This window comes from Thermobia domestica, chromosome 5, assembly GCF_964235325.1.
Source record: "Thermobia domestica chromosome 5, izTheDome1.hap1.1, whole genome shotgun sequence".
Lineage (NCBI taxonomy): Eukaryota > Metazoa > Arthropoda > Insecta > Zygentoma > Lepismatidae > Thermobia > Thermobia domestica.
In genome coordinates, this window is record NC_137458.1 from 119,535,011 (window position 1) to 119,558,231 (window position 23,221).

Sequence of the window (23,221 nt, forward strand, 5' to 3'; positions counted from 1 at the left end):
CTGTGTACAGACATTCTACTATAACTAACACTATACTGTTGAAACTAAAGGGGGGATATGCCCACGTCCGGACCATCCTGTACAATTTTAATAAAATTTGATAGATGTCTTTCTTCAATCGATAGAAATTACCCTGTTTGAGGTTAAAATCGATTAAGAGCAAAGGGCTAAAGTTGACTCAATGTTGTAAGTTTACACATACATAAGTATGCATTAAAAGCAATTTCCCAGTATAACCTGCGTAAAAACAATTCGATTTGGATAAAACGCAGCGTATATTTTCTTCATAGCATTTCAATTATATCAATTGGTTGTGATTGAAATCGATCAAGAATTAGTGAATAAATTGGAATAAGTTCTCAGAAATTTTGGCGTTTTCTTGTTTAAATAATTGATACGATAAAACAAAAGATAATTTTCTTCGATAATATTGGACAAAATGATTCGATTTTGATGCAATGTGGCGTATGCTTCACAATCATCCCCACTGCAGAGTTAAAATAGGCCAAAAGGGAGAGGTTGAATTTGTTCCCCTTCATTATTTTAAAAATAAAATTCAAGATAATTTTCGTGAAAATTATACTATTTTTATACAATATAGATATTCTTTTAAGGCTTTTCTGCTTGAAAGGTCAATAATTCGTCGCATGAGAACCAGAGGAACGTAACTCCAAAAATGCGGTTTTCATTTTCTTCGCGTTTGGACATAACATTGAAAGCCCCACTTGGTGTAAATGGAACAGAATGCCATCTGTTCTCCTTGTCCATCATCTGTTGTAATGTAGCTCAATTACCATCTTACCTCTCGCCTGTAAACCTACGAAAGTGGAGTTATGTTCCTCTGGTTCTCATGCGACGAATTGATAAGTGATTATTTTTGTGCAATAAATTGTGATGTTTCTGAGGCTTTCACGATCACTACCAGGGGCGGATCCAGGACCGACTTCTGGAGGGGCGGTGGGTTGTCATACTGCTAGTTTTAAGGGCTCCAAACTTTAGGATGGGTTTTATTTATATATATAAAATAAGAAAGTTTCCTCTTCTGGGGGGAAGGGCAATCGCCCCGAACGCCCCCTGGATCCGCCCCTGTCACTACCATTGTTTGGAGTTGAAGCCAGCCGGAAATGAAATATTTTGTTCCCGCCTATTGCCATTTTCACTCTATGAAAATCAATATCAAGACCAAAAGTAACAGTACAATTTTACTGTTTTCGGTTGGAATAGATAAGCAAAGTTGGAGGGGGAAACTCTTCTTCCGGCATTGAAGCGCCTGCTTCTCCCTAGTTATGACTGTTTTTCACTATAATGATCAGCGTTGAAATAGAAAATCATAGTCGATTTCCGAAACTTCCGGTTTCAATAAAATGACAGATTTGGAGATATTTTTTTTCTGGAAATGCTAAATCCATAGCAGAAAAGCCGTTATTTACTATATTTTACCGTTTTTGCTCAATGGAAAAATGAAATGGGATTTTTGAGTTTTACGTCCCACGGTTATGCCGGCTAGGCTAAAGGAGACGGTGAAGATGAGAAATGAGTGAAATGGTGGAATGAAGAAAGTGCGAGGAAACGGGAGTGCCCCGAGAAAACCCACGAGCACGGTGTTTGTCCACCACAAAGTCCACACGGCGCGAGCTGGGATCGAACCAGGGATCCCAAGCACCGGAGGTAAACGCTCTATCACTGAGCCACCGCGCGCCCCTTTTGCTCAATGGATATCAATATTGACACCGGAATAATATTTCTGTCCAAAATAGATGTCACGTGTCTTTAGAAATTAAATAAATAGAAACAACTCCCATTAGCGGGAAAGAAAATTTCATGTCTTCTTCTTGGAAGTATGCAGAAGAAGAAAACACATACTTCCAAACAACATATTTCAAGCAAATAAAGAAAAACTGAAAACTAACCAAGTTATAATTTTAAAAAGATGTGTCTGAAACTTTCATCGCCAAATACTCCTTTTTCTCAGACGTGGCGAAATTTACAAAGAAAGAGAGAGTTTTATGCTTTATGTTTTATGTTTCATTAGAAATAAAACGTAATAGTTATTAAACAGGGAGGCCCAAAACAGTCTTGGGAAGTAACGTAACGCAAGTAACGCGTTACTTTTTAAGTAACGTTTCCTAGTAACGCGTTACATTTTTCCCAAAGTAACTGTAACGGTAACGCGTTACAAATTTTTAAGTAACGTACCTAGTTTGCGTTACTTTTTTCGCGTTACATTTCGGATGAGTAACTACAATATATGTATTTTTTTCGGAAACAAATGTTTCTTTCCTGTAAGTGAATTTCTCAGAATGAAACAATCGAGCATGAACTACGTATGCCAGTGACCGACAGTCACAGACACACAGAGAAACAGATAAGTTCGTAGTGACACTCGCTGTTTTTTGAAGATGAGGACAGCCTTAGTGAAAATCACGTGTACTGATTGTAGGCACCTGGAAGATTTTGTCGTAGATTTGACAGCTCCAAATCAATACATTCAGTGAGTGAACTAGGAGTGCAATGATACCGGTAGTCTATTTTACTTTGATTTGTGTTGTTTTTATAAAGATGGAGAACGAAAATATTTTACCGTTCGAACATTTGAAAGAATACTTTTTTTTCTCAAGAGCTGAGGATGATAGTGAACAGAATTTAAAAGTAAAGTGTCTGAAGTGCCCTGGCTGTTGAGAGTACAGTTTATTTTTAGGTGTACCCGAGAAAATGTTGGGAGTCAATGGGTGCAGTTCAATTTTAAGCGATACACAGGAAGATGTTAAGAGTGAAATAATCGGACAAGGTGTTAAAAGTTAGTGGAGCAATTATATAAACAAATTAGTAACGTTACTAAATTGTTATTGATATGTATATGAAAAAGAGTGGATGATATAGTAATGCCAAGAGTGGCTGACGTTATAAAAATAGTGATTTAAATACAGGAAGGTTCCTGTTAGTATTTGTCAGTATATTGGTATATTATTAATTTGTGGTAGATGTAAAGTCCAAATAAAATTTGAAGTGTAAAGAAGTAAAAAGGGTTTTTAAGGAACTTAGTAATTTGAAGTTAGTTGTGGCAATATCTAAACACAATGAGTATCTAGGATAAGCCTAACACTGGCGGGAAATATTTATCAACAACTAGGGTGCCATAATTAACGATTTACAGTAAGGGGTTAACATGAATAAACCGTGTTCTGATGAGCAGGCCTACTTTATTACTAGAAAATAGTTTGCTGATGGTATGTAATATTGGAGTTCTTTCAGATCAGTTTGCTTATCCTATAATAGAGTTCCGTTGATTATAGAGTTTGAAACTAGCTTCAAAAAGCATGTATCGATTTTAGAGTTATTGGCAAGTTTTGATTCACTCCCAGTTCATGTGTTCTCATTTTATTAGTTGTAGTGTAATGTTTCTCTATATTCTGTATTTTTAATTTTACATAACAACATTGTTATTATTATATAATTAGTTTAGCAGAATAATAATAAGCAACCACTTTTTCTAAAGCATAGGGATGACCACTAGTCAAGCTAAAACTCGACTCGACTCGAATTCAAGTCGAGTTTCGAGTCAAGTCAAAGGTAATATCCTCGAATCGAGTTCCGAGCCGATTCAGTTTTTCGCGTGGAGTTTCGAGTCCAGTCGAGTTTGATAAATGGCTCGTTCGTTTTAAGTCGTCTTGAAATCATGGCCTGATTACACTGGAAAACGAAAGCCATGAGAAACGTAAGCTAAACAGTAATATGAAATACTTTTATTGTTGCTCACGAGAGGGGACACTTCTCGCATCTCGTCTCGTCTCGATAGCGAGACCGCAAGAATTTTTTTATAACAAGCTCAGCTCGGCTCGGCTCAACTGAAAAGATGGCTCGAGCCGGCTGGCTCACTTGGGATGAACCATCGGCTCGAGCTGGCTTGGTAGGGATGAGCCATCTGCTGGTTCGGTGAGCTGGTTTTGAGGGCTCTAGTCGAGTCGGTTGGGTGAGCTGTTGGCTCGGCTGACTTCTCGGTTCGGGTCGATAGTGAATGAGCTGTGAGCCTAGCTGCTCGAGTCGTTGACAATTCTAAACCCGAGCCTAGCAGTTTTGAAGATATTTGGCCAGTGCCCTATAACTTTTAACAGTGTTTGGCTCGAGCCCGATTACTCAACCTAGACCCTTAACCCAAATTCAGAAGCTCGTGAACAATGTCCTTGACTCCTAGACCTCACGACTACCGAGGTTGGCAATCAACTAGTTTTTTTTTAGTATTCAAATACAAACCGCCTATCTTTCATTTTTATATACAGTGTTGTTATATTTAATAATAATAATAATAATAATAATAATAATAATAATAATAATAATAATAATAATAATAATAATAAAAGTAGTAGTAGTAGTAGTAGTGTCATTGATAATAATTATACTGTCTATGCAATATACTTGAAGAATGTACTCGAAAGTACACACCGGATTTGGCTCGACTCGACTGGAAACTCGACCCCAATTCAATTCGAGTCGAGTTGGAGGAAATTTTTCGAGTCGAGTTCTCGGGTCGAGCTCAAAGATGTCTGTTTCTAGTCGAATCGAGTTTCAAAGAGAACTCGCTCGTGTCCATCTCCACGAGTGACGCAATATGGCGTTTTATCAATGTTGCATTATATGAAAATGTTCATATATATCAAGTAAAAATTTGTCCTTGCATTTACATAAGGCGATTCAGAACGTGCAATAATAATAATAATAATAATAATAATAATAATAATAATAATAATAATAATAATAATAATAATAATAATAATAATAATAATAATAATAATGGTAGTAATAGTAGTACGGAAAATTGAAGTCACTTTTTTCACATTTTTAAAGTTTTGGACCTAAAAGTAACGCTTTAGTAACGCGTTACTTTCGAAGTAAAGTAACAGTTACTTTTTGGTGTCAAGTAACGCGTTACATTTTAAGAGAAAGTAAAGTAACTTGTAACGCGTTACATTTTTACAAGTAACTTACCCAACACTGGCCCAAAAGATAATGTACAGTTGAACTGATCAACTCATCAACTGATCAACTCATTGCGTTTAATATCATTTCTTATTCTTATCCATCTTAGTTTCTTTTTTATTTGTCCTTAATATCTTTTTATGTATATCTTAAACTCGGAATAGCCAAAGCAAATAAATCTATAAGCTAGAATGTTATACTTGATCAATGCAGGGATGAATACCTACTTTTGGGCCACCCTGTACATCTGACTACCTTACCTCATGGTGGAAATGAGGTGGAGCATTGTCTTAAATGAAGATAGAACCATCCCTATTTTGTTACAGTTGTAGAAACAACCAGCTTAGGAGCATGTGTAGATATGTGATTCCTACAAGAAGTCACAGAACTCCTCATAAAAAGAAAGACCGATAACTTTGTTGACGGAAATGTGTAGAATGCATTCAACTTTGGAGATTCTCTTTTATTTTCGATGAGTACGCCAGTATATTCAATCCCCCAAATTCTGACATTATGACAATTCACTTTATTAGAGGTACGAAATGTTGATTTATTGAAAAAATAGCCTTAAAAAAAGTATCATCTTCCAAATCTTGCAAGATTGCAGTGAAAAATTCTAATCTTTTTTCATGATAGCCAGTATGCAATTCCTGGAGTAACTGCAACTTATACGACATCAGATGCAGACGTTTTTAAAGCATATACCATACCGCTGGTTGCGGAATTCCACGCTCCTTGCTTGTGGATTTCGTAGGGCTACGTTCAAAAGCAGTTCGGATACACTCAACATTTTCATCTAACTTGCGAGGACGACCAGTGCTTTTTCCTTTACATATGCAACCACCTTCTACTAATTTATTGCACCAATTGCATATAAGTTTACGACGAGGTGGTTCTTCGTTGAACTTACAACGAAATGTACGCTGCATTGCAACAATGAATGCAACGATGTGCTAGCCAACGGAACACAACATAGGCGACGGACAAAGAGACCGTCTGCATGTAGTTGGCGAGCGAATATGGATCGTGAGATTGAGGACTTGCAATCCTGTTAAATATATTTGCAATGCACTCGATGTTTGATGTTGCTTCCTTCTTGCTTTTTCACAATGGAGTTGCCTGTAGTTGACTGTGGTCGACCACCACCTTGCCTTCGCACAGTGCAGTTTGTGGTTCAGAATGCTCCTCATGTACGTGGTACAGTGATATGGACAATAGCAAACTCCTAAACCATACTTGTCTCACTTCGTTCTTCTTCCAATTTCATTCTTCAAAATGTGAAGTCATCCAAATGTTGTCTCCGAACCATGTTGTTGTGACACCACCACATGCACATTAACAGCTCTCTGACTGACACACACAATCTTGTCCTTTTCATTCAAATACTTCGTGTTGGGGAAAGAAAACTATTCAGCGCTCCGTTCCCGTTAGTGTCACTTTATGCAATGTCACTCTATCCCGTGCACGTATGGGAGACTTCTGCTAACATGTTGCCAGGCTTTCATTCATTTACATTGACTACACAATATTGTATGTTACTTTATCTACTTCGTCCTTAACTTTTGCACATCAGTGTCGAATAGCTATACACAATATAAAAAATCATTGCCGTAAAGACGGTATAATTGTCCATGGAAAACTGAACGGAAAAATACGAGAACAGTATCAAAAAGTTCGTGCAATTATCTAGAAGGTAACGAACTAGGCAATTACCTAGAAGACTACGAACCCCCTCGGACATGCATTTTATAGTTAGGTCCTTGCATATTAACCATGCAAATTCTGGACTCGTTAGAACAGCTCTTTCTTTTTATTTTGCAGATAAAAAACTGAAGGTGCGATGATTAACAAGTTTGAGACATGGAGCGCCATTAAGTTCCTCCATCTTCAAGGGAAATCAGCATATCAGATTTACTAAGAGATTAAAGAAGGGGAGATGGAAGCCCATCCTATGAGATGGTATGCAAGTGGAAATGGCTGTTGAAGACTTTGGGGCAAAAAGTCGTCAAGTCCAAAAAGTGAAAGTGTAAAGGACATAGCTTTACAAGGCTTTCTCGTCATCCGGTTTTCATCAAACTTGACACCTATGTACAAGACCGAAAACAAATCGACACGTATTTTTTGTTTCTTTCGGAAAATAGGCTGAGGGGGTAAAGGGCCCCTTTTCAAAAAAGGATCACTTGATTAAAAGGGACACATTTAAGAAACGAAACTCTGCCGATGCAAAGATGACTTCAAAGTAGGAAAAAGTGTTTTATCGTTTTTGCGAGAAAAGGGTTGCAAGGGGCAATGGCCCCTTCGAAATGGCATAGGACCCTTCACAATCCTTACAGAAATTGGATTTCGGTAGAATTGCTTGAACGCGTGATAAGTTGTAGATATTGTGCTCATGAGAAAAAGTCTCAATGGGAATAACCATAAATCACTGACCGTTTGTCTACTACAGGGCCACTTTTTGAAAACAGCCGAAGATAACGATATTCTGGATTTCGGTAAAACTGACTGAAACCGTGATATATTGTAGATATTGTGATCCTGAGAAAAAGTCTCAATTTGCATAATCATGCATCACTCACCATTTGGCCACTACAAGACCACTTTTTTAAAAAGAGCTGAAGGTAAAGGTATTCTAAATTCCGGTGAAATTGCTTGATACCGTGACATGTTGTAGATATTGTGATCCTGAGAAAAACTCACAGTGAGCACAACCACCAATCACTGACCATTTGGTAACTACGGGGCCACATTTTTTAAAACAGCAGAAGGTAAGAATATTCTGGAATTTTGGTGAAATTGTATGAAACCTTGAAAAGTCGTATCTCACAACCCGGAAAAGGAATGGGAAGAGTAGTGGCCAATATCATTTAAGCATAGACAACATTCCGATGTTCATCTTGCGGGACAAAGAAAAACCCTGGAAAACTCTAGACATTTTTTCTCAGGATCACGACATCTACAACATATCACAGTTTAATTCATTGACACCGAAATCAAAAATACCGTTATACTCGGCTGGTTTCAAAAATCTGGACTTATAGTGGTCAAACGGTCAGTAATTGATGGTTGTGTCCATTAACACTTTTTTCTCACGATAAGGTCTACAACATATCACAGTTTAATTCCTTCGCACTGAAATCCAGAACATCGTTATACTCGGCTGTTTTCAAGAAAGTAGCCCTGTAGTGACCAAACGATTAGTGATTCATGGCTGTATCCATTGAGACATTTTCTCAGGATGACAATATCTACAACATATCACGGTTTCAAGTAATTACGCCGAAATCAAGAATAGCGTTACCTTCAGCTTTTTTTTAAGTGGTCCTGTAGTGGCCAAGCGGTGAGTGATACACGGTAGTGCAAATTGAGACTTTTACTCAGGATCACAATATCTACCACATATCACGGTTTCAAGAAATTGCACCCAAATCCAGAATACCGTTACCTTCTGCTGTTTTTTTTTTTTAAAAAGTGGCCCTGTAGTGGCCAAACGTTCAGTGATGGGTGGTTGTGCCTATTGCGAATTTTTGTTAGGATCACAATATCTACAACATATCACAGTTTCAGTCATTTTCATCGAAATCCAGAATATCATTATGTTCGGCTGCTTTAAAAAAAAAAAAAAAAAAAAAAAAAAAAAAGTGGCCAAATAATCTGTGATTGGTGATTATGCCCATTAAGACTTTTTCTCGGGATCACAATATTTACAATATATCACGATTCCACTCGTTTTTGCCGAAATACAGAATATCGTTACTCTTCGTCTATCTTTATACCGGCAGAGTTTCGTTTCTTAAATGTGTCCCTTTTATTCAAAGGGGCTTTTTTTTGAAAACGGGTCCTTTGACCCCTTCAACCAATTTTCTGAAAGAAACAAATATATATATATATATATATATATATATATATATATATATATATATATATATATATATATATATATATACGTGTCTATTTTCGGTGTTGTATATATGTGTCAAGTTTGAAGAAAATCGGAAGACGAGAAAGCCTTGTGTAGCTATGTCCTTTTCACTTTCACTTTTTGGACTTGACGGGGTTTTGCCCCAAAGTCTTAAATTATAAACTGGACACATGACCATCGCGGACGCCTCTAGATCTGGAAGACAATTTTTCACTGATGATGTCACCTTGACCAAGAAACTTGAGAAGATTATAATGGATGACAGGAGGGTAAACATTGAAGGTGTTATGTACGTAATAAGTAGAGTTATGGGTCTGTTTGAATTTCATTCACAACCAACTGCATCTTCAGAAATTGTCAACACGATGGATGCCACAACTGTTCACACCTTTCCAGAAGAAGAAAAATCGCGAGGACGCAGCATGAGAAATGTTGGATCGCTGTGAGGTGGATGAAGAGACTTTTTTGGAAGACTAGTGACAATGGATGAAAGTTAAACTTATCTTTATGACCCAAAAACAAATGAAATGAGCAAACAATGCAAACATCGCTCCTCTTCCACCCCTACAAAGGTCGAGTGCAGAAGTCTGCTGCCAATGTGATGCTTTCCGTTTTCTAGGACTATGAAGGGACTGTTGGCAGACAATGTAACAGTTCATTCCACCCATGCATCCATGATCAAGGCAGTGAACTTACGATATGAAATAATGTTCCCCCATACTCACGGGACCTAGCACCAAGTAATTTCTTTCTCTTCCCAGAAATGAAGTGTCCACTCAGAGGACGTCATTTTGACAGGAGAATGACGTCGTTTCTGAGGTTGAACTGTGGTTTCAAAGCCAAACTGCAGATTTTTAGAAAATGAGCTTACCGAAAGTAAAGAACCGCTGGCAAAATTGTGTCGCTATTCACGGTGGTTACGTTGTGAGGGACTAATACCATCATCGTCAGAGTTCTTCAGGGTGGATTTCTTGTAGATGATTGCAAGAACTTTTTTTATACCCCCTCGTGCGGATGACTCCCTTGGTTGATTTGTTAGAGTTTAACGTCACTTATCAGTATTAAGGCTATATGAATGTGGACCTACAGCTTAACATGGGATCCGAACTACATAAGTTCCCACCGGAAATTAAACTCGGGTCTTACGCACGAAAGGAGCGTAGATGAACTATTTAATCAAAGAAAGATCAACATCCAATGATCCTGTAAGAATATCTGATTCCTGTACAATTCGCTAATCACTATCGAAAAGCATAATCATCTGTAGAATATACCACCTTACTGACCACATTACTGAAGCCTGAATTTCATTGAGTTTCAAAACATATCGTCCGAAAATCCTTCTTGCTCGAGGAATAAGCTTTCTAACGCATAATCTGCAACAGAAACCCCAAAAGTGCTTCAGAAGGCAAGGAAATGTGAATCCAAGAGGAAGGGGGATTTGGAACACGATGCTTGGGGGATATCGACCATCAACCAATAAAACAAAGTAGTCGGCCTTGATGTTTCGTTCTTTTCATTTTGCTTTTATTTTGGAAAAGAAATTCAGACTCGTGTTACCTGCCCAAACAGCACATAAATCATATCACTTTTCATCATCACCAACATTATATCGTATATTTACTCTGTAGTTCAGGCAACTTAATCACCGTCACGTTAAGCGCTCCTGCTGCTATTTGCTAAGTAAGTAGTAATTTCTATAATTGTTTTCAATTATTTTTACTCCTAAGTAGCTGTCACAAAGCATGAGCGCTTATGTTTTTATCTTATATATCGAGGTTAATTAACATTTTATTGAGATTTTTTCATAAATCTCAAGTGGTATGTTTTTAAAATGTTATTAATGAAGGGAAAATCATCATAATTCAGCAGTAAAAAGCGTTTTACTGAAAAATAAAATATACTCACGGAATTAATTAGATTAAACCCCCTTGCCTAATATGCACTTTGATGAGGTTCCAATCAGGGGCGTCATTTAGGGGGGACAGGGAGGGGCAATTGCCCCCTCCTGAGTTTGAGATTTATATAGGTTTTATCAAAAGAATAGTAGTAAATCAGTGAAAAACGAGAAATTTTACTCAAATCAAGGGGTCTCCCTCCCCCTCAAGCCAAATCTGAAATGACGCTCCTGGTTCCAATATTGCACTTGCAAACGATGTAGCAGGTCTTAGTATCATGAGGCAGTGGTCGAAGTAAGACGGTATGCGGTGGTATGCCACACCGCCTCTGGCTTATCAGTGATGAAGGCATACCGCCTCTGGTTTCTCAGTGATCAAGACATACCGTCACGGGAGAATAGATGTTTAATATATTTAATAAATCCATTTATATACACAATAATTGACGAATAGCTGTGCACGTAAAAAATTTATTTATAATGAAATAATTTTTAAGTTGACAACACGGATAGTTTGTTATCTTTTTCCTGCCTTTTGTTTTTAAAATGAGATGTCTTCAAAGAAGTTCACCTAGTTCATATTTTGATATGCCATATTAAATTGTTTCTTTTTTATATATGTGTGTGTGTCTTCTTACTTTAATGCATATAAATGTCATGTTTTGAGCATGGGCGGATTTAAAAGTTGTCTAATGTGAGGGACGGATCTTCCTGGGGTTTGGAGTATCCCTCAGTTGGGTGAGAGTCCGGGAGTTTTCCCGCAGGAAATTGTTAATATAAAAATTCAGTTTTTGAACATTTTCATGTATAATTCACCACAATACAACATAAGGGAATATATATATATATATTAGAAAGTTGTTGGCGGAGGATCAAAGTCTCTCCATGCACCCCCGCCCCTTCTCCGTAACTAAAGAGAAGCTCTCCAATGGTTTTCAGACTTTATGTAAATAGAAATGCAATTTTTTTAGGAAATATACCCTAACTGTATTTCAACATTTAGATACCCGGTATGTCGAGTCAAAATCGTAATAAAACATACCGCCTCTGTTTTTCCCCACTTCGAACACTGATCATGACATAACTATTGCGTGTAACGATGAGCATGCAGGTTTCAGTTCGGTTTATTCTTTGAATATATTAAAATAATACGGTATTTAGCGTATTGATATTTATAAGACAAGTTCACTTACGAAGTGGAAAATGCTCGATCTCAAAAGGCGATGAGAAAATTGTGGCGGAAGTTCTACTGAAAGCATAAAATTGAAATTGGCGTGAGCCCGCAATAGCCCAATAGGTGCCTCCGCAACATAATAGTTTAAACTTTTGTTTTCTAATTTACAGATTCTTCACAGCGCGGGTACGGTGGTTCAGTGGTAGAGTGCTTACCTCTGATGTCTGGGGTTCCTGATTCGATCCTCGGCCAAGTAAGCTTGCCGTGGACCACATCGTGTCCGTAGGATTTCTCTGGGTACTCCCTTTCCTCCCACTTTCTCATTCCACCAATTCTTCTATCATCGTCCACTTTGTTTACTCATCGTTTCTCTTAGTCTAAAAGGGCATAATCGTGGAACGTTAAACTCAAATATTTCATTTAATTTTCATGTTTTCTTTATGGGAGGGGAAGGAGCACATTCATATATTCGCGTCTGCCAGAATTTTCCTTTGGGCTGGCTTTTTGCGCTCCTACGAACGTTTGCACTCCTAGGCCTGAGCCTAGTGGTAAATACAACCCTACACATTGTATTAAAATCTTTCTTCTTTTTCACGATAGTTATCATGGAACTTTTATGATTTTAATCGAAGTGGGAGCATTCGCTTTACATCAGGGAGGTAAATTCACACCACAACCAATTTCACCAAATCCAACAATTTCCACGCCACTAGATCAGCACTAATTCTGGAGTCGGGCACTAATTAGCACTAATTCGGCACTAATTCCTAGTGCAAAAGTTTCTCGATTTGGAAAAAGCTATTGAACCAGCGTGAAGCTGGCCCAGTCACTTTTGCTGTGCCTTAACTTCTCAACGAGACCAGCACCACTTCTAGGATCGGTCACTAAATACCTACCACAAATTCCTGTCGCGAAAACTTTTGGATTTTTCTTCTTCCTTTTTACTTAATAGAAATTAAAACCTCACACTATTACAAAATAGAAGAAAGTAAGGCAAAATCGATACCAAAAATGTTATTGTACAGAGTAAGAAAAACTTTACACATAACACACAATTGAGGCGCCTAGTATCAGAATCCGCCGAATCCATTCTTTACCGAAATTGAGTTATATATCGCTTTTATATGTTTGATCTAAAGGAATTCCATGGAAACAGAATTTTGACTGAAAGGTTAATATTTCATACTAAAAAACTAGTTCAAATATGAGACTTCGTACGCGTGTATATGGAGCTTCACTGCACGTTTTGCGAGATTACTCCAAACTAAGTGAAATGGATGTGGCGTATTTTGATACCAGGCGCTTCAATTGTAGCCTTAGGGTTCTGTACAATTTAAAATGACATTGGTTTCTAAGAGAAAGGAGAGTTATATAGTGTTTCTTTTGTTTTTTTCTTTTTCTTCTTTTTAGCGAACTGCAACAGGCTTCCATATTTTCCTAAAGTATTTATTTATATTTTCGCAAAGGAGGCTAAAGTAATGTATTTGTGTTGCGGCGCGTAAAGATATAAAATTTATTTATAAAATGTTATAAAGCCAAGTGTCAGAATTAGCAGTTGTACTAAAAAGATTCTAAAAGAAAGTTGTCTGATTTTTGCAGAAATACGAAAGGTGTTTGAAAACTTCAGCTTACACATGTTCATAGACAATAGCGATATATCTGATTTAACATAGATAAGGTGAAGGTGGCACTAGTTTAAAATAAACTAAAACTAATGGTGGGCTAATAGAAGCTTCGTTTGTATCAGATAAATCTCTGTTGTAACTGAATAACTGTTATTGTAATAATGCTTTTATTATTATTATTATTATTATTATTATTATTATTATTATTATTATTATTATTATTATTATTATTATTATTATTATTATTATTATTATTATTATTAAAGATATTGTCTGTTTTCTCTTATTTAAGCAATGAGTTCGAGGAATGTTTCTGCAACCTCTCATCGCGACCGATATTGCTGCTGTAAAGGTAAGAATTCTTGAACCTAGAACTTTATTAATTTTATTCAAATTATTTTTAGATGAGTAGTACATCCCAATTTATCATACTTCCTGCTAGAAGTAGGCCTATGCGCAACGATATTCATAAACTTGGAAGTCACTCTGAAAGGAAATGTTATGAAGATTTTGAGATGACAAGAGTAAAATTTCCCATATGTGTGTGTCACTGTTAGGAATGTGTATATCACTTTAGGAGTATGTATGTGGAACTGTTATAAGACGACAAACAATACACATAATAAAGTGTGTCCTTAAAAAATACTATCATATATTAAAGTGGTATTACGTTTCTTTGGATAAACATATTTAAATGAAATTGGTCACATTTGAAAGAAAAACTCAAATATTTTTATTATACCTCATAAACATTGAATATGGACCCCACGAGTGGCGATGCAGACCTCAAGACGATATTCCCATTCACGTCACACACGCTCCAACACATCTGATGAAATGGAGTGATACAAACTTGCACTTCTTGCAGGTTTTCAGACAATGGGGTTACATAGACACAATCCTTTACGTAACCCCATAAAAAAAAATCACAGATCGTCAAGTCAGGCGGCCACTTGTAGAAGACATTATCATCATTTCTGGCATAAACTTATTCTTTAATAAAAACACAGCACACACAAGGAAATAAATTTACGTTAGCACATTAAGTCACAACAGTACAGAAACATAAAAGCTTGCCAAGCGGCCTCCAGCAGAAACAGGAACTGCCTGCTAAATATCCAACTATGAACCCATATCACAAAGTTAACATGAGTGAATTTACTTTTTCTATGTTTGATCCCGTCCATTATTAATAATGTTGTCTGTCCATTGCTGCCATGCATAAAAATATTTGTTTTTCTTTCAAATGTGACCAATTTCATAGGGATTCTTTTTCTTAGTTAGTTACCTATTACATCCTTGTAGCCTCGGTGCTGACAAGAGATACATAACACAGGAATTTCTATCAATCAAAATAGTTGAAACCCTGCATAAAACTTTCATTATTGTTACATTAGGAAAATGTTCGTGTAACTTCACATCACGATTGGCCACCACCAGGATTGAACCTTGGACCATCATATTGGATTAAATCAGGGAGCACAATTTATTTAACACAAACATTAAAATGTCTGAATTTCCCTAGTTTTCGATCGAGATATTTTGATCTATTAAACCTCCTACTATCTCACGCACACAAGTTTAAGCAATTTTTATGCAGATTCCTGGTATGGTCAAAATACGTGTCTACGTGTCTACATATGCATGCATGCATTGTATGCATGTTATTGTCTGCACGTGTATCCTTCTCTTACCTTAGGCTTCCTTTTTACAACTAATTATTCAAGGTCGCCAACACACCATCCAGAAGTGAATGTTATTTGAGGGGGAAGTTTATATATAAAGGAAAAGAAGGAAATAAGAAGTTTCCTGTTCACATAGGCTACTTTAATGCCTCATTTTATTCTAAATGGCATATACAGAGTGTTTGAAAACAACACCGACAACATTTGGAAGATGATTCCTGACCACTTTGACCTAACTTCACTCAACCTCACGCTCACAAACTAATTTCGGCCTCACGCTCACGTCATCAGTCTGACCTCATGCTCACCTCACAGGTCTGACCTCACGCTCACTCAACCTCACGTTCACATCACCAGCCTGACCTCACGCTCACAACACCATTCAAACCTCACGCTCACATCACTAGTCTGACCTCACACTCACTCAACCTCACGCTCACTTCGTGAAGTTGAGGTCCAGTGAGCGTGAGTTCCGAACTCATGAGCGCCAATTTCGTGAGTTTGGGCACAGCTCTTCCCGCTAGCCTATTGGCTAGCACGCGCACCCTTTGGTGCACAGGGTCGTAGGTAGGACTTGCGATATTTCGATGTATCGATCGATAGTTTGAAATGTCGGGATTTTTCGATAGTTTTCAGTATTTGGATAGTTTTCAATGTTTTCTTGTTTTCAATATCAAGGTATACAGATTTCACTTTCTCAACACAACGTAAACTGTTCATATAACACGACCTAGACTTTCAATACTTCAACGTTCTGTGTTCCACAGGATTACTACCTAATACAACCGAATATCACAAACACACGTCGATTTATCAGAATCACCCAAGTGGGATTTACAATATTGTAATATTAGTTCGTACGCCCATACGATTTTGCTTCACACGCGAACTACTAAATATAAGTGAATTATTGAATTGCGTCTCCTGGGATCGATAGCTAAAATAATTATTTCGAAAAGTTCGTTAACGAAGATGATTTACCCATGGGTATAGGTCAGAGTCATGCAAACCCAGGCCCGAAGACGGCCCGGCCCGGCCCGGATGGATCTGAATTCTGTGCCCGGCTCGGCCCGAACACTGTGAAAGACGGATCGGAAACTAATGTTGGCAGCCTGTGTTAATCGTAATGTGTTTGGGAAATTAACTCTTTATTCAAGACTGTAAAGTACTGTATTTCAACTACTCTTATTATTACTACTGCTGCTACTGCTATTATTATTATTATTACTAATAATATTACTACTACTACTACTGCTATTATTATTATTACTAATACTATTACTACTACTACTATTACTTCTACTACTACTATTACTTCTACTACTTTCTGCTACGACTTCGCGTCAGAGTTGACCTGTCTGGTGGTACATACTTTACAATCTAAGTACAGAAAAAATCGAAGAAATACTAGTTATTATGGCCGGTCTACGTAGAATGCGAACCGATGCTTGACGAAGGGCAACGGTCGCTCAGTAGGTAAAGCACTCACATCTGGTGCTAGAGGTCGTCGGATCGATCCCTCCTCGTGTTATGTGAGCTTTGTGGTGGACAAACACCGTGAGCGTGGGAGTTTTCGGATTAGCCCGTTTTCCTCCACTGTCTTCATTCCACAAATTCATCCATCATCATCCATACGTCTTGAGCCGTAATTGCCTAAAGAACATATGAGAAAGTTAAGTCCTTGACCTACTAATTAGAATTTGGTCCGCTACCATTAGACCACGGATGCCGAAACCATGAACTGGCGTGTTCATAAGATTAGCGCAACTTGTAGTAATGTTCAATTAACAAGGCAGATTCCAAATCATGTTACATGTTCCTGTATTCTTTATAATTCGATGCTACAATAATAATAACAAAAAGCAATGATCAAATAAATCACCCAGACCCCAGGGTCGATGAAGTGTTCCTGGAACGGTTCGTAACAAGAAAATAACAGAGCTATATGACAGAATGCGAGGCAGTAAATCAAAACAAAATCCACACATATCATTGTTGAACGAAAAATACCTCAAAAGTCCCCTGAATGAAAAATGTATAGATATCAGCTATCAAAAATGCCTCTTAACACCACATATAATAGGAGGGATAGTTGATATTAAGAAAATGAAAATATAAGGTTTCCTAAGAAACCAATAGTGCAAAATGAACATCGCTTTACTGTATGTCCTTGTACGTATCGAATAGCACGGAAACAGAGTCAACAGTCTCAGGCTTTAGAGCATTTCTCCATTCCTGAACTATATAGCCTGTAGTACTACAAGCTCTTTCAGTAGACGAACTAGAAGCAGGGATGACGAGATACTGACTCGCTAATTTACACAATGTTGGTAATGTTTGCTCTTGTTGCTTCCACCATTGCAGTCGGGAATCAAAGAAGCCAACTGCAGTAGATAACTCTGACGAAATAAGGCGACGTACTTCTGTATAGACAGATAATCTCTCATCTACAGACATTGCTCGCAGATGACGGTAATTAGGGCTCAAGAAGGTCGCCACTTTATGATCCATACTAATGTCGACCTTCTCATTGAGAAACTTTTCCACTCGAACCTTAATCTGTGACATATCTTTCGAATCCACTTCACTGTTAATTCTGCAGTTTTTTTAGTCTGTCAAACCAAGTCAGTATCAAATGCATTGTTACTGTTTTCTCTGCTTCCAATGCTTTGGTGGCATCGTAGAAATCTTCTAAAAATGTAGTAATTTCTTTCATTAAGGATTCATCTAGGCCATCTAAATGCTGATCTTCTTTGTGCTCTTCTAGTAGTTGCCGGATGTCGACGACCTGCGAGTCCACAGATCTTAACATGATGAGTTTAGTGTTCCATCTTACCTCAGTGTCTTGGTTAACAGTGTGTGGAAGCCGGGTTACCAACCCAGACCTTTTGAGATATGTAACTAACTTACTAATGCAATCGAAAATGTTTTTTTACTGATGGCAGCTCATCTCGGAGGAAGTTGTATTGAAAAGCGTTACGCAAAACTGTATTTAGTAGATGATTTGCACAGTTGTAGCGTTTATTATCTTCTAAAGCCTTCACAATATGACTTCCTTGGTCAGTAACGAACGGAGCGTTTCTCCAATCTTGTTGTAAGATCCCAATCTTAGATAGTTGTTTCACTAATTCTTTTTTAATATTCTCTGCCGTCTTTTGTGTGTTGGAAATGCACTAGTGAATAACACATGACTTTTTAAGTTCCACTCTTTTAAATATTGTACTGTCAGTCCGATATATGAGTGTTTGCGATAATTATCGGTCCACAAGTCCGTTTGGAATGATAATTCACCGCGTTCACCGCGTTGCAGAGCATCACGTACTTCTGGCATATACGCCTTGCGAAATGCACGTGCTCTTTCCTGTGTTTTTCGCGATATCGTCGTTGGATGCGGCAACACGTCTGTCGCAACGACCTTGTCGCACCTAGGTTTATCAGTGTTTGTGCTAGGGAAGTAAAACCTTTCCCCACTACAGTTTCGAATGGTCGCAGATCGCGTGCACAAAAGTCAACACACTTATCTATCAAGTCACTTTTTACAGTTTCACAACTCAGTTTCTTATAACCTGAATACTTGGTATTGGATGCACAAGAATTCGCAGATGATTTCCTCTCGTTATCTTCGTTTTCAGTCAATGATTCACTTAATGATGAACAGTTTAGTGATGAGCGCAAGAGTCTTGGTCTTGCAGTTTTTGCAAGAGTCTTGCATGAAAGACCAAGACCAAGACCAAGGCCAGGAATCTCGATGCAAGACCAAGACCAAGACCAAGGGGTGCAAGACCAAGACCAAGACCAAGACTCTTGCGCAAAAGTCTTGCACAAGTACCGGCACTACTTGAATTTTTTTATATAATGTAAAAAAGTAGGAGATGGATTTCTTGGCTTCAGTAAAAATGCTGCTGGAGTGAATATGTTCCCAGTAATTTATGCAATCCGTGTGAGTCGATCTGACCCTGTAGCTTATAGCAACAGTATGTCGTTTTCTGAGTTGGTTGTTCGCGTTTTCTGTAGATATTACTCGTTTTCAAGCCACACAGGTGTCATCTCGCACCATGTGAGTTTTTTGGTGGACAAACACCGTGTGCGCGAGTTTTCTTGGTATTTTTTCGTTTCTTCCTACTTTCTTCATTCCACCATTTCAGTCATTTCTCATCATCACTGTTTCCCTTAGCCTTGGTGCATAAACGTGGGGCGTTAAATTAGATACTTCATTTCATTAAGTTTGTGACTTAATAACTCTTAAACCGATCTCAATCAAATTTTTAACATTATGAGGTTCGGTCCTGAATAGTTTTTTAGAGTTTGTTTCACTTTGATGGTAGAACCTAGGGGAGGAGGAGATGAGGTTCGGACCTGGGGTGGTTTCTGTCATATCACTTTGACAGTGCAGTTTAGAGGATGGGGAATGAAAGATATTTAAAAAATTATCGAAAATGACCGATATTAAAATGGAGTCTATAGTTTTAGGGGTCGCTGAGATAATCAGTGACACTTCCGATGCTATTTAAATCCAAGTTCAGCCCCGTATCTTATCGGAGGAAAGAGAAGATATATAAAAACGATCGAAAATGACAAATATTATTGTCGAATCCATAGTTTTCCAGATCGCTGAGTTGAATACTAACACTTTCGATACTGTTTACTACCAAATTCAGCCTCGTAACTTGGGGAGAGGGAGATACATAATAATGATCAAAAATGACCAAATATTAGTGTCGAATCCATAGTTTTCGGCGTCGCTAAGGTGAACAGTGATACTTCCGATCCCGTTTAAATGCAAATTCAGCACCCCAACTTAGGGGAGGAACAAGATATATAAAATTATCAAAAATTACCATTATCAATGTCGAACTCATGGTTTTCGAGGTCATTGAGATGAACAATGACACTTCCGATGTCGTACCTCGCAACATGGGGGAGGAGGAGATATATAAGTTTATTGAGTTTTTGGGGTCTCTGAGACGAACAGTGACATTTCTGATGCCGTTTAAATTCAAATTCAGCAATTTGGGGAGGAGGAGGAGAGATAAATATAAAAATAATCGAAAATGGCCAATATCAGAGAGCGCTTTATTGATAGTAAAAATTGACTGACTAACGAAATATATTATTATTATTATTTTAAGTTTAACCCAACGAAGTGGGTAATTGATGAAAGTAATCCATATTCACATGTGAGACTTCAAATAACTTGGAGTTTTATGCCTTAATTTTGCATTTCCAATACAGGTCAAAAGTATTTATATAGATTGAATTTACTCAAAAGACATAGACAGTTGAATCGTTTTCAGTTTTCACTCAAATTATTCTGAAATATTAAGAGATTTGATTATAATAATTATTATTTTAATTTTCTCTCTCTTTTTTAGTCAATATTGCTAAATATATCATCATCTTCATAATAGCTATTCTGTCACTATTGGCAGGTTACTTGCTGCAACTGAGAAGCTTCGACGTTCGGTGGTCCTCAGCTAGTCTCTTCGTCTTGACGTAGTAATTTTCTGTTTTAATACCTTACTTAAACTAGTCTCCTTCGCTCCCTCCCTCTCTTTCCTTCCACAATACCCTCCAGCACGTCCCTCATAATACAGTTCCTCCTCAGTCAATATCCTAAGCAGTTCCTTTTCCTCCTCTTAACAATATCTATTTTTTTCCTACTGCTAATTTTTTAATACCTTCTCATTCACTGTCCGTTCAACACAGCTAATTCTCTGCTTTTTTCTCCGTGCCCATGTATCGAAAGCCTGCAATTTTTCATCACTTTTGCGTAATGTCAATGTTTCTGCCCCATAGAGTACATATTGGAAACTGTAAAACAAAATCTCAATATTTAATTGGAAGTTTGATTAATACAAGAATTAGCTAATCGTCGTTGAAAAGAAAAATCTGACGCCTTTAGAGTGTAGAAATAATTTTGCGAACCAGTAGAGTGTTTGATCTGTTAAAAAATATAAACAGATTAGGAAATGTTGTGATTTAGGCATATCTTACAAGTAGTGAAGCGTGGGCACCCATTAAAAAAGGAAAGGTCATTACTTATGTTGTACACTATCATGATACCTACACAATGTTAAAATATATTACATTTAGAAACATGCATTATATTTCCGTTACTATTGGCGCATTGTAGAGTTAATTATCCCTTATATCCATAGTAAAATTTACCTATGAAAAGCTTGAGATTTCTTAAATGCAAGACTTGCAAGACTCTTGCATGCAAGACCAAGACCAAGGGTTCCAGTGCAAGACTAAGACCAGCTCGGTCTTGGTCTTGGTCTTGCATTTGCTCATCACTAATGCCGATTTAGGTGAGTTGTTCCTGACTTTGTACTGTTGTACACTAAAATCTTTTCACACACTTTACAGGACACGAAACCTTGTTCACTACCACTTTCCGAGTCAACTACAACTAAAAACTTTGTCCAGCAAAATGCTTTACTTCGTCCTTGTAGCTTTTCAATTAACTTGAATTGTTTATTTGCAAGCTTTTCTTTTACTTCCTTCAGACGGTCCATGTTGACTTGATTGCCAACAGACAACACAATGTGACAGACAGATACTGGACATCTGGAACTACACTCGAAGTGGCCTTGTTCTGCCAACCAAGATACGCTGCTTCGGCCCACCCCGCTCATATTAGAGAGTTCCTTTACGTTACACACTGAAACACGACGTAAAAGATTTGTTAAATTCAAATACGAAATTAGTAGTAGTAGTAATAGTGTAAGTAGAAACAGTAGTTGTAGTGGTAGTATTAGCAGCAGCAGTAGTAGTAGTATCCGCCTTACAATTAGTAGTAGTAATACTAGAAATAGTATCAGCGGTAGTATTAGTAGTAGTAGTGTTATACCAGTGGTCACTGGCGCAAATCCTGGGTGGATGAGGGGGACAAATCCCCTTCTTTGAACTGGGGGGACTATCTTCCGCAATAATTCGATTTGAAATGTGTTTCTTGGGGAGAAATGTGATGATACGTGTCCGATTGCCACAAAGGGAAGTGAGGTGAAATTGATGCCCCTCAGAATAAGCTCAAATCTGTCCGCCTCCCAATGTTCAAGAACACTGTGCTCCCGTGATCCTCCACAGCATTGTTTTTCAACTTCATACATAATTTGAACATCGCTTAAACAAAAATATGGGAACGATCTTACTCGTCTCCCTAATCTTGAAGACAGATTTGCTTCGGTGCCAGTAGCAGTAATGTTAATAGGAGTAGCGATAGTAGTCGTAGCAGTAATAGTAGTAGTAGTAGTATTAATAGTAGACGTAGTGGTGTTATTATTAGTTGTCGTTCTATTATAGTAATACTATAATACTAGTAATAGCAGTTATTACTAATAATAGCAGTAGTAGTATTTGCTATCGTATTTCTATAATAATATGAGTAGTAATAGTAATAGTAGTATTAGCAGTCGTTGTTGTAATATTAGTACTACATACGGTGTAGCAGTTTCCCTTATCTTCTCTATTACTCGTAACGCATTAGTGAGCGTAGTATAAGACTTTTGCGTCCATGAGCTATATTATATAATAAACATAGCTTTACAGAGCAAGTATAGATAACAAATAGACAGACAGAACAGGAATATAGAAAGCAAACCTTGGGTAACCTTTTACACAATTTTCCCATTCGAGAAAGGCAAATATACAGTGCAACTTATGACGACACATTTCTCATTTTCCATTGACAATTGAACGATTGACTTATCGCAATTGGTTGTTCTCAGGCCGGTTACGCTTGGCCCGTTTGTGCCCGACCCGGTCCGGCCCGTACTCCACCCGGCTCGAGAATCGGCGCGGGCGGGCCGGGCCGTCTTCGGAACTGGGTTTGCAGGGCTCTGCACCGTATAGGTAAAACTGCTACACCGTATGTGATACTAATACTACAACTACTACTGCTAATATTACTATTACTATTATGAGTACGAATGCTAGTGCTAATTC

The 23,221-nt window shown here is 37.7% G+C and overlaps 1 protein-coding gene across 2 annotated transcripts in view; it reads left to right on the top strand.

Annotated features, from left to right (window-relative positions):
* Nucleotides 1–23,221, top strand: part of LOC145686073 (sialin-like) — a 196,883-nt gene that overhangs the window by 90,760 nt on the left and 82,902 nt on the right. The window contains exons 1-2 of one of the 2 annotated variants that reach the window (XM_081758988.1): nt 10,437–10,576; nt 13,882–13,941. In XM_081758988.1, the coding sequence (XP_081615114.1) occupies nt 13,884–13,941 (58 nt within the window). In that variant the 5' untranslated portion in view covers nt 10,437–10,576; nt 13,882–13,883. Of the gene's footprint in view, nt 1–10,436; nt 10,577–13,881; nt 13,942–23,221 lie in introns of those variants that run through there. The other variant, XM_081758989.1, reaches the window with a different exon arrangement.